The sequence below is a fragment of the Pteronotus mesoamericanus genome, unplaced genomic scaffold, assembly GCF_021234165.1.
Source record: "Pteronotus mesoamericanus isolate MK-2021 breed Mesoamerican mustached bat unplaced genomic scaffold, CSHL_Meso_final contig_74, whole genome shotgun sequence".
NCBI lineage: Eukaryota > Metazoa > Chordata > Mammalia > Chiroptera > Mormoopidae > Pteronotus > Pteronotus mesoamericanus.
In genome coordinates, this window is record NW_026555247.1 from 13,694,444 (window position 1) to 13,707,163 (window position 12,720).

The window sequence follows — 12,720 nt, forward strand, 5'->3', positions numbered from 1 at the left end:
AGAAACTAGGGGCATGGACTAGCCAATGTTGAACTGATGGAGAAGCAAGGCCCCATAAAGTGGTTGGTTGCAACTGTGTAGTGGTTAGGGACTATGGCAGAACCTCAAGCCAAGGATGACATCAAGGAGTACTTCAAATGCAAGAAATGAACAAATAAACCTGGCTTTTGTTTCTTTAAAAAAAAAAAAAAGGTTAAGAAAGAAATGCTTGGGGGGGAAAAAAAAAGGTAACCAACACAGTATCCTATGGAAGGCAGACATATTATGGCTAGTATCTATCAATTACCAAATCTCATGGTCGTGGCAGCATTTCTACTTTTGTGTATTTGCTGAATCTATAAAGTATTTGTCAAAATCTGTTTTGCATCAATACAACACAGTGTTGGCTTGGATATTTCAGAGATATATCTTGAATTCTTTTCCAATTTTCTCTAGAGCTCTTAAGAAACTAGTCAAAAATAACAGTGTCCAACACAAACTTTTTTCTTTACTGGAATGTCAACATAAAGACAAAAGTTTCTTATATGCTTGCTTCTGAAACACCCCAGGGTTTAATCACACAGTAGAGTAAAATCTGTGAGTACAAACATAAATACAGAAATGGAAATGTCATACCCTTAGAGATCTTAAATGTAAGTACATGTGCTTTTAAAAGAGGCTTTTTATTTCCTGTAAAATAAACTGATTTCATCTGTATCAAAGTATTTGTTACAGCATATAACTCTTCTCCTACCTGAATTGCTTCTGTCCCAGAAAAAATATAATCTGTAAATGGCTGGTACATCATTATCATCACATTATGCAAAGACAAAGGCTTAATTTTTTTGACAAACTCAACTTTTTTACTATTAGATTCAACAGAAGAATTACTCACTCAACCAAAATGCTACAAAAGTTCTAAATGTTTGTTTTCAATTTCTGTACTTAGAGTCATGCTGCACAAAGGCACAGCACAGCCCAGTATCTGCTCAGAATTTGTCCATGCTCAACCCAGAAATGCAGGAGGGGTTAGTCACCTGATGGGGTGACCTTTAATCAAGTCAAGAGAGGTTGACAGCTGACAGACAAGGTCTTCAAACATGTCATACTTCTTCTCCAATAGTCCGATGAGATTGAGTAAAAATGACCCACAGACACGTTAATTCTGAAATGTATTCTCCCTGCACAAAGGCTTAACTTTTTAAAACAAACCTTTATTTTTAGTTAAGATTGGTTAGGAGTTGTAACATACTGCATTTTCAATTTTTTTCCACAAAAATGTTGTCCGAGCTCTGAAGTATTCTCCTAAATCATGTTTTATTGAAGAATCCTATGCTTTCTCTGCATCCCACTCCGCAACTTAGAACTCTTCAAGTTTTTTTCCATTCAATGGTCATTTTTGCATAATCTAGTGGCCTCATAAAGAAAACCTACCACTTTTTCAAATGAGTAAGTAATAAACATATCACAGATACTAGCCACTACCAAACTTCACATCTCCTTCTTTAATCTCTTCAAACTTCCATTTTCTATAGGCATAGAGCATCACAATCTTCAATAGGTTTCTTCTTCATGTGATCAGCAATACTAATAGTGGGCTTTTATTCAGGGCCATTTTTAAAAAGGTAACAATTTTCCCCCCGGCCAAGGTTACTATGGACTTAACAATGAGTATAGAGTACAAAGAATACATTACTCAGAATGCCATCTCAGAAATACTACAAACTGTTAAATGGCAGCAATCTGTGGAATGACAGCCACAAATGCCAACGGTCTATTATACATTCATTTAATGATGGGCAGTTGATTTACATTAGGGATAATACTGCTGAGACTGAAAATAGGATTTTCTTGATTCTAAACTTCAAGAACATCTGATTTCAAGCTAATAATGTGTAACTAATACTGTTAATATCAACACCTTCTATAATCAATAAAAGCACTGATTTACTTAAAAGTAGATTAATTGAAACATGAAAATAAAAACACTCATGCCAGCTTGGTTTCAAAAATGGTTACCAAACGTGTGATTTAGTAAAAAGAACACTCTAGAACATCTAAATCCATTTAAAATACATGTATTGATCATCTACTATGGGCATATCTTTATGTGAGACCTTTTATCAAACAGCACAAAATCAAACCTCACACAGTTCAGGTGAATACCACTGGTCAGGATCCTTCATTTCACTGTAAAATCATTATATATACATACATATGGCAAACTGTGATGTAACACGACAACAGATAAGGTGGATATTACATTCACCTCCTCCTAGAACCAAACTGGAATTGCAACTAAAATACAGAACAATCAACCTGAAAAACCAAGTGAAGAATAGCTGAACAGAAGTCTTAAAATATAGGATTTACAGAAGCCACATCAAGACTGGAAGGAAGGGCAGACATGTGAAAGGGGCCGGCCTCACTCCCGTGGGCTGCGGCTGAGATTTCAGCAGGCCACCTCAGATGCTAAGGTGCCCCTCTCCGCCAGCCGGCCCCCACAGGAGCCAGCCGCGGTTGAGACCCCATGCCGGGCTACTCAGCCCAGAGAAACAGAGTTGGGAGGGGGTGCCCACATAATACCTGGCTGTAAATCAGCGGGGGTTCTGTCTGCCAGAGAGGGACATGAGTCTGCTAGAGACACAAGTGCCCCCCTACAGGGCCAACACACAAAATCTCTTTTGCAGCCACACATCTGCTATCTGGCAGAGGGAAGGTATAGGGGAATGAAGTGTGTGAGGAGAGGCTGGGGTTTGAGGCTCTAGAGAGAGAGCTCAGAGGACAGCCACCAGGACCCCTGTGCTGAGTCACTCTGCACCACAGAGGCCATCTTCCTTAGCTGGAGCAATCTCATACTTATGGCACCCCTCTGGGGGAAGAGAAAAGCTCCCACCCTTTAGACTCCCTGTCACACCATCCTGCAGCGCACACCCTGCTGAGGAATCACCTGCCTGTGCTGGAGCATACAGGTCTGGACATACTCAGGGGGTGTCAGTGACTGAGAGATGTGGCTTTGGGGCAAGGGCCATTCCACCTACCTTCCCATGAATGTGACTAGCGTCATCTCCCCCTTACAGAGTTCTGCTAACCCTACACCCCAGGCTCCTGGTGGCCAACACTCTCTGCTTGTGGGCCCACCCTGCCAAGGGGCAGGGCAGAATCTGGGACAGGCTGAGTTGTGTAGCTCTGGGGCAGGGACCACTCTTCCCACCTCCCCCTACAGGAAATCCACTAGTCCCACCTCACAACTCGCAGTGGCCCCGCCCTGCTGAGATCAGGCTCCTGAGAGAATCTTAAATAGACTGGGTTGGGTGGCTCTAGGTCAGGGACCATTTTTTCCCTCAGACCCTGACCAGTGCAGAGCCCTCCCTTCAGGTGGACAAATCTTGGTAAACTCTGCTGGGCCTCACCCTGATGACTCCCTGAGATCCCACCCCATGATAAAGGTCTGTGGGGACCCAACAGGTGGCAGCTTGACTTTGCATACCAGGGACATTTGCCAAGTGGCCTCAGACCTAGCACTGGTACTGTGTTTGAACCTGTATCAATCTGGTTAACACCACTCACCACTAACTGGTAACTCACTAAGAGCCAACCTCATACAACTAGAGTACCACCAGAGGCTCTTTCAGTGATTGAGCCTATCACAGGACACTGAGAGGTAGAGGCAAGCAGAGGCAGACTTTAGGGTGCCCTGGGATGTTTTCTTAACCTGCCCCTGGACCTGGTGCTACTAAAAACCAGCCTTGGTGAGCACTCTGGTCCTTCCCACATGCACCCAGGCACAGTGAAGGAAGCCACAAACTATGGATTACTTTGTAGCTCCAAACAGACCAGTCACAGGCAGCATTTGATATTAGTCTGCACCAGAGTGCCTCCCAAGGGGCCTCAGAACCAACACATCTCACTGCCAGCTTCAGACAGCATCAGAGCAGGATCCCATTAGCTTCACAAGCAGCATACTCAAAGGGAGATCTCGGCAGGCACCAGACCCTGCTGAGGTGAATACCACTGTGTATGGACAGTACCTGCACAGCAGCTTGTACACTATGGTTGGGGTAGATCCTGGGAGTCAACCAGCCTGAAGGTTGACCCTACACACAAACAAGCTAAAAGCAATCAAGACTCAATTACAACAGGAGGACCCTCGTAACATACACAAGATCTATTCCAGGAGTGCCCAGATCAAGTGATCAAGAAAACTGTACCACTGGGTCCTACAGAGTACCTACTATATAAGGCCATGCTACCAAAACTGGGAGTCACAGCAGACTGACTTAATACATAGAAACAAACACAAAGAGGCAGCCAAAATGTGAAGACAAAGAAACATGCCCCAAATGAAAGAACAGGAAAAATTTCCAGAAAAAGAACTAAAGAAATGAAGGCAAGCAACTTACCAGATATACAGTTCAAATCAATGATTATAAAGATGCTTAAGGAACTTAGTGAGAACTTCAACAAAGAGATAGCAAGCATAAAAAGACCACAAAAACCATAAAAAAGAACCAGTCAGAAATAAAGAATATAATACAGTGGTACCTCAGTACTCATTCATCCTGGGACTCATGAGAAGTGCTGAAACCAGTGAGTACGGAATGCAATGGATGATGGAAGCATTTTCTCTTGCAGGGTGGTATTGTGACTCATACAAGTTCTAGCAAGTATAATGAGTCCATAGCAAGCACTGAGTGCTGAAACATTTTTTTCCTGTCCAAATGTGATGAGTACAGGGTTTGATGAGTTCTAAAGCCAATAAGTACTAAGGTATGACTGTATCTGAAATAAATACACTAAAGCGAATAAACAGTAGTTGGATGAAGCAGATGATCCACCAGAGCTCTGGAAGACAAGGTAGCAAAAAATACCCAATCAGAGTACCGTACTCTCCTCCAAAAAAAGGAGTTAAAAAAAATGGGGATAGTACAAGGGACCTTTAGGATAATATGAAGCATAACAGTGTCTTCATCATAGGGGTATCAGAAGAAGCAGAGAGAGAAAAAAGGATCAAGAAAAAATAATGGTGCAAAACTTCCCTAACCTAGTGGAATAAAAAGTCACACAAGTTCAGGAATGGCAGAGTCCCAAACTATATTACAAGGCCATAGTAGTTAAAACAGCATGGTATTGGCAGAAAAAGAGACATACAGAGCCCTTTATGGTCAATTAATATTTGACAAAGGGGCAATAACATACAGTGGGGTAAAGACAGTCTATTCGATAAGTGGTGTTTGGAAAATTGGACAGATATATGCAAAAAATAAATAAATAAAACAAACCAGACTACCTTCTTACACCATACACAAGAATAAACTGAAAATGGATTAAAGACTTAAATGTAAGGTTCAAAACCATAAAAATCCCTTAAGAAAGTATAAGCAGTAAACTCTCGGACATTTCTCATAGCAATATTTTTCTGATCTTAGGCAAGGGGAAATAAATAAACAAACAAACAAATGGGACCTCATCAAACTAAAAAGTTTTTGCACAGCAAAGGAAACCATCAACAAAATAGAAAAAAAATAACCCACTGAAATGGAAAAACATTCGCCAGTGATACATCTGACAAGGGGTTTTTAATATCCAAAATTTTTATAAATTTTATAAAGAATTTATACAACACCAAAAACACCCCAAACAATTCAATTTAAAAAATGAGCAAAGGACCTGAAGAGGCATTTCTCCAAAGAGGGTGCACATGGCCAAAGACATGAAAAGATGCTCAAGGTTACTGTAATCAGAGAAATACAAATTAAAACCACAATGAGATGTCACCTCACACCTGTCAAAAATGGTTATCATCAATAAATCAACAAACAGCAAGTGTTGGCAAGGATATGGAGAAAAGGGAACCCTAAGTGCACTGTTGGTGGGAATGCAGACTGGTGCAGCCACTGTGGAAAACAGTGTGGAATTACCTCAAAAAACTAAAAATGGAACTGCCTTATGACCCAGCAATTCCACTTTTAGGAATATATCCAAAGAAACCCCAACCACTGACTTAAAAGAATGCAGGCACCCTTATGTTCACTGTAGCATTATCTGCAATAGCCAAGATCTGGAAGTAGCTCAAGTGCCCATTTGTAAATGAATGGATAAAAAAGATGTGGTACATTTACACAATGCAATATGCCTATGCTATAAAAAAAGGAAATCTTACCTTTTGTGACACCGTGGATGTACCTAGAGAGTACTATGCTAAGTGACATAAGCCAGTCAGAGAAAGACAAATAGCATATAATTTCACTTACATGTGCAATCTAATGAACAAAATAAACAAATAGAAACAGACTTATAGATACAGAAAACAGACTGACAACTGTTACAGGGGAGGGGCATTTGGAGACTGAGTGAAAAGGAAAGGGGTTGGGTGGAGGCTGAAGAGGGTTAAGGGGGGACAAATAGTGATAGAAGGAGACTTGATTTTGGGTTGTAAACACACGATATAGAGATGATGCATTATAGAATTGTACCCTGAAATCTATACAATTTTATTAACCAATGTCACCTGAATAAATTTAATAAAAGTAAAACATGCATACACAACATATATGTAGTGTATGTTGCACCCACATGTATACATACATACCATATATAGTCATAAATTTAATCAAAGTAACACATGCATACACGTGTATAATGCATATGTTGTGCACATGTGCACACATGTATACATATATGCCATATATAGGCATAGGTGTGTCTATATATACATATATGTATGTGCCTAGATACAATAGGGTATACCATGAAAAGCAAGCCTCCTCTGTATTACAGTTCAGGTAACTTTAGGGAAGACTAATGCCTAAACAATCTCATTCTGATCTGCCATGAATAAATTTTATTTGGACATGATTTTCGAAAAAATTAAAATATTTTCAAATAATCTGGAAAACCTGAATACAGACCAACAATTAGATAATTATTAAGAATTATTGTTCTTTTGGTTCAGATAATAATATTGTGATACTGAATTAAACAAGAAATACCTCATGTGCTAGAAATACATACAGAAGCATTTACAGATAAAATGTCATTTTAAAAAAACATGCTACAGAGCAAAAAATAAAAGGTGATAAAAATAAAACAAAGGAGAGAGGGAAATGGAATAGATGAAAAATGAATAGCAGCAAATGAGTAATGTGTACCAAGAGGTACCATGGTGCAACGTTTCCTTTTTCAGTGCTTGAAAATGCCCATAATAAAGAGTTTAATAATACTTGCTTTCCCAAAGCTTATCATGTCTACAGTATTCTCAGCACCACTTAGAACTAACAAGAACAGAGAGAAAAGTGATCTAATTTGAATGAATTCTTCCTTTATGCAAAAAAGTCAATATAGGACTGTTAAACTATAAAACAACTTTAATACTGAAACTGTAACATTTAAGCAGGAAAACATAAAGGGCAAGTTATGTTTGTTCTTCAGTTTAAGAGTCAAGTATCTATAAGTAAGGTTTGCTCAAATAATGTAATAACACATACCTTCCATAATATGACCACATTCAAATCCACCTCACTGCACTTCTGAATTAATCTCACAGCATCCTCTATTGACTGTTTTTCGGTATGCACTGACGGCTGGGCTTGTGATTTTCTTAATTCAGAGGATAAACTTCGATAAAAGAAATCTGCACACGGGCTTGCTGAACTTACTATCTGTTAAAAGAAAAATCACTTGTCTACACAATTGTTTTCCATTAAATACACCCTACGAAGTTTGTATTTCTATAACTTACACACATAAAGCCTTATTCAATAATTTCTTGTCTATTTGTTGAATATAGGGGGGTCACGCTAAGACTTCACCACCTAAAATATCTCTTACAAATTACCCTGAATCTTAAAGACATTACTTCAAAATAATCTACACTGCTATGACATTAGGTCTGGCCTTTAAGCATCCAGGAAGGATGAATGGGTAGCTCTAAGAAAAGGAATAAAAAATAAACTGTAGAAAATAAAGTTGTTTTTTTTTCCCACTATTAAAATAACAGAAATATTTATCATTCAAACATTTAGAACACCAGGCAACATCCAATCAAACAGAATGCATATGGAGTCACTGGTATTAATTGGCTTTTATACTTGAAGGGAGAGAATATGAGAAAAGAATTTTAAATGGGCTCAGAACTATGGGATTTTGTGTTTCATCATAATTAAGGGAATATTGTGTTTCATCATGAAATCTGTGACTTATGATTTTCCTGCATTATAGGCTATGTTATGTAGATGTTATGCTTTGAGTTAATTATTAATAAATATATACATTTTCCGCATTAAGAGTAATTTTTTCCCCACAGTTTTCTCATTTGTCTATATTGCTTGGTTAAGTTTTATTTACTCATCCAGATTCATCAAAAGGGAGAAATGCTTTTGTTTCTGTCTTCAAAAGTATTTAGCAACAAATACAATAAAAATTACAACCTGAATATAATTTAAGGTTCTGATGATGTTTCCAGGGATGTTAAATTTAGAAATATATGAACAAAACAAACAAATGAAATCCTGAAAACTAAATTCAACCATTCAAGAAGGACAGTATGCACAAAAGTCATATTTGTTTTGGAATTAATGGACTTTTGGTCCTCTGAGCTATTTCTGAATAGCTGCTTCCCCAAAATATCAAAAAACAGTCACAGAGAGTAAGTCAGATGAAGGCAAATGATAACAGAAATACGAAAGTATAAGGATGTTTGGAATTATCAAGAAAAAGAACAGGAGGAAGAAATAACAATAATAGTGCACAACTACATGGAATTTTACTACCCTAGTCCAGTTTTTTTCTAAGCAGATCCCCAAATCACCCCTTCAGGCTATCTGTAGGGCTAGTTGAAATGCAAATTCCCAACTCCACCCAAGATGTAATGATAAGAGGTTTTGCATATTTCTGAAAGTTTGAAAACCACTGCTCTACGGGATTCTTATAAATAATGAAGTTGAGAGTATCGCTGCTCTAGACAGTAATACATTTAAAATAACACAACAGCTTATTATTTGGGTCTCAGAAGCATATAATATACCAAAATTCAAAGGATTATCACCTATATGTGCCACTGTGGCCACTTTCTCTAACAGTTTCCTTCATATAATGCTGCCGCTTTTTTTTTAATCCCAAGGATTATACTTATTTCAAGTGATCAAAAGAAAGTTAACTTTAACTAATGAAAATGGTCTAAATCTTTTTTTTTAATATTTTAATTTTTAGAGAGAGGAGAAAGGAAGGAAAAAGAGAGGAAAACATCAACATGTGGTTCCCTCCTGTGTACCCCCAACTGGGGACCTAGTCCACAAGCCAGGCCTGTGCCCTGACTGGGAATCGAACTGGTGACCCTTTGGTTCACAGTCCAGCACTAAATCCATTGAGCCACACCAGCCAGGGCAAAACAGTATAAATCTATGAAGCATTTTTGGTCTGTTTTGGGGCATGAAGTCAAGTGTCAAAACCCAACAAAGTTCATCCACCAAATAATCTGGGGATTACTAAAGCAACGGTTTTGCCAAAATAGATATTCCAAAACTGTGACTTTTAAAATCAAATGCTACTGTGCTTATTTGCATACCTGTTCATTTCCAAAGATGATATCTGCAAAGGTGTATTTTTCTGAGGACTGTGTGGCAACTAAAAAAAGGGGAAAACACACTAATCATATCACTGGCATGAAATATAAAATGACCATTAAGAAAGTGTTAAAGTAAAATAAATTTACCTTCTTTTTCCTTACATCGTATTGCCTTGAAGCAAAATTTTCCCTTTTCCCTACTGCCAAGTTTGGCATCTAGGAAAAAAAGAGAAAATTTCAAAAACCTTTCTTAGCTTATAATATGGTAAAAGCAACTCAGAATTACTCAGAATTCCTCAAACTGGAAAATAATTCATAATTATAAATAATTAATGAAAAACACCTTTGTTTTCATTACAATGAAATAAATCTGTTCTTAAAAAGGATAAAATTAAATTTTCTTAAAATACATGTTCATATGTATCTTATGTATCTATCTGACAGTACAAATAAACAGAAAGTGTTGAAAGGTAAGAACTAGGAGGCAGAGTCCCATCATTCTACTATTTCTTCATTTCTTTTCACCATTTCTTCATAATATGCATGATTTTACCAATACTGTTATATGCATATACTGTGCTATGATGTATTTTTCCACCATTGTAAATGCCTCTAAAATGTTAACATATTTTAATGACCACAAAATAGTCTTGGTTAAAGCGAAACTTACATTAAAGCCACACTAATTTTTCCCTAGTAAGCATAATCTTGCAATAATTCCTTTGACTACATGGATTTTCCCATATTTAAGTTAATTCCTTTGTATAAATTCCAAAAATAAGAATAGCCACAAGGCTAAGGATTTAAACATTTTTATATCTTTTTGAATATATATCATACTTTTCCAGAAAGAGCAAATACCATTTTGCTGGCTTCACTTCACTCTACATTACTAAATAATTTCTTATTACTGGCAGGATAATAAACTGATAGAAATATTCTGGAAAACAATTTGTCAACATATATCACAAGTATGCATATTTTTTTTTCCAGTATGGAAACACAGAGAAGAGCCAGTGAATACATAGGTATGGTTATACACAAAAAATTCAGCTTTCTAATGTCAAAGGAAACAAAGAGAAACTTCCGTATTTTAGTCTATATGTTCCTGCACTGTTTGAAATTTTGAAAGTGATCATCTATTCAGGCACCAATTTTACAACTGAATAAAAAAAGAAAAAATGAAAATAGGGAGATGTGGAAAGGAGTAAAAAAATAGAAAAGAATCAATTAAAATAAGTAATTTGATTTAGTCACATCAACTAACGAAGGCACAATTTAATGCTTAATAATGCTAATTTTAAGAAAGGCACCAATAATCTTGGATTATGGAACTACTCTGAAAAAAAAATCAAGCAATAAAGGTATGTCAGAATTACTATGAGGAGGGAAAAAGATACAAACCTTTGTTTTCAGAGAGATTTACAGACTTCTGTAACTTCCAGTGTTTGCTACTGCTTGATACTTGTACTATATGGAATTCCTTTACACCTGCTTCACTCTATCAAAAAGAAATGAAAGAATCACTCAGGATTTAGGAACATCAACAGAGTACTCCAATTAAAACAATATTCAGACACTGGTACTGAAGTCAGTATCGATTAACATAAGAGGAAAATTTTATTTTAAAATAAATTAACAATGTACATTTCCTAAAATTTAAGTTATTTAAATCTCCCTTTTAATATTCTTAAAACAGCGAAGCCAACATTTCATCTGAGAAATATGTTTGGCCCTGGCTGGTATAGCTCAATTGGTTAGAGTGTCATCCATGGACTGAAAGGTCACAGGTTCGATCCCCTGTCGGAGCACATGCAAGAGGGTGACCAATCAGTTTCTCTCTCACACTGATGTTTCTCCCCCCACATCCCCCACTTCCCCTTTCTCTAAAAGCAATGAAAAAATATCCTCAGGCAAGGATAAAAAAAATTAAGAAATATGTTTATAATGCATTCCTGGTGGCAAACTTTAAAACAGTAAAAGTATTCAGTTATTAGATCTACCACAAGTTACTGGCAGCGTTTAATAGATGAAAAATTATTTGTCGTCAATTTTAATCAAAACTGTATCATTTTCTTTTTATATCTTCTAATCTTTCTGAGATATCCCATTCCCATTAAGGCAAAAAAAAAAAAAAAAAAAACCCTCACAATACAGAATCCTAATACACTGCCAATACACACACTAAAAAGTTATTTAAACTGCATATAATTTTTTATTCTTCTGAATAAGAGAAAATTTGAAATTAAAACTTTCTTACTCTTACAAATAATGATTATTTTGGAAAGATTATCAAAGTATTAGTGCATTAATCCTAAATATCCTAAAAAGTAACCTTATATTATCTATGAAGCTAAAAGCAAAGTACATTATAGAATTAATAACATTTCAAATCAGTATCTGAACCAAAACAATCTGAAGTTAAGATTCTATTTTAATTATGAGATTACATTCCCTTCGTCAAGAATTTTTTTTTTGTTTCAAAGACATAAACAGGGATGGTAAAATGTTTGAAATATTTTATATAAAGAAAACAGTACTCTCAGAAATGTATGTGAAGGGTTATCAAATTAATACTGAATGTGAAATCCTAATAGAACTCCATAAATTTAATTACAAGAGATTCTCAATGGTAAGACTAGAAAATACTTTATGAGATCTCTTTTGGGATAAATTACTGGCATATGGGGCTATATATCATATGAATACGTACCGTATTTATGCCACCAGGTCCTTTCACTTAAAAGAGATATTTCAAATTACAAAGCTAATAGAAAATTAGAATGGTTTCACACGCTATTCTACAAAAACATTCATAAATTCCTAGCTTATGCCATATTGTGAACAAAGAAAAAAAATCCATTAGTAAAAACAAATACTTCTTATAGAATTTAAAACAAAATTTAGTTTTAAACCCAACTTACAGTATTGATATTTTCCACATCCACAAAGACTAGCATATTGCCTCCTCTGCCCTCTTCATCCTCGAGAGAATTACTTCTGCAGACAGTGGCTCGGACATTCAAAGATCGACTGGTACAAATAACTGCTGTGTGTCTTAATATTCTGTGACTGAAAAAATAAAGGACTGCAAATTTAATCTAAAAACCTCTCCCTGTGTTACGATTCTCTAATTTCAAACAAAGCTTTTAAAATCTCATCACTCTCAGGATCAA

At 36.4% G+C, this 12,720-nt stretch overlaps 1 protein-coding gene across 1 annotated transcript in view; it reads right to left on the reverse strand.

Annotated features, from left to right (window-relative positions):
• Nucleotides 1-12,720, reverse strand: part of TRAPPC8 (trafficking protein particle complex subunit 8) — an 85,939-nt gene that overhangs the window by 12,410 nt on the left and 60,809 nt on the right. Inside the window, exons 21-25 of the mRNA XM_054583503.1 lie at nt 12,469-12,616; nt 10,949-11,045; nt 9,692-9,760; nt 9,545-9,603; nt 7,467-7,640 (exon numbers count right to left, since the gene is read on the reverse strand). Of these exons, the coding sequence (XP_054439478.1) occupies nt 7,467-7,640; nt 9,545-9,603; nt 9,692-9,760; nt 10,949-11,045; nt 12,469-12,616 (547 nt within the window). The remainder of the gene's footprint in view (nt 1-7,466; nt 7,641-9,544; nt 9,604-9,691; nt 9,761-10,948; nt 11,046-12,468; nt 12,617-12,720) is intronic.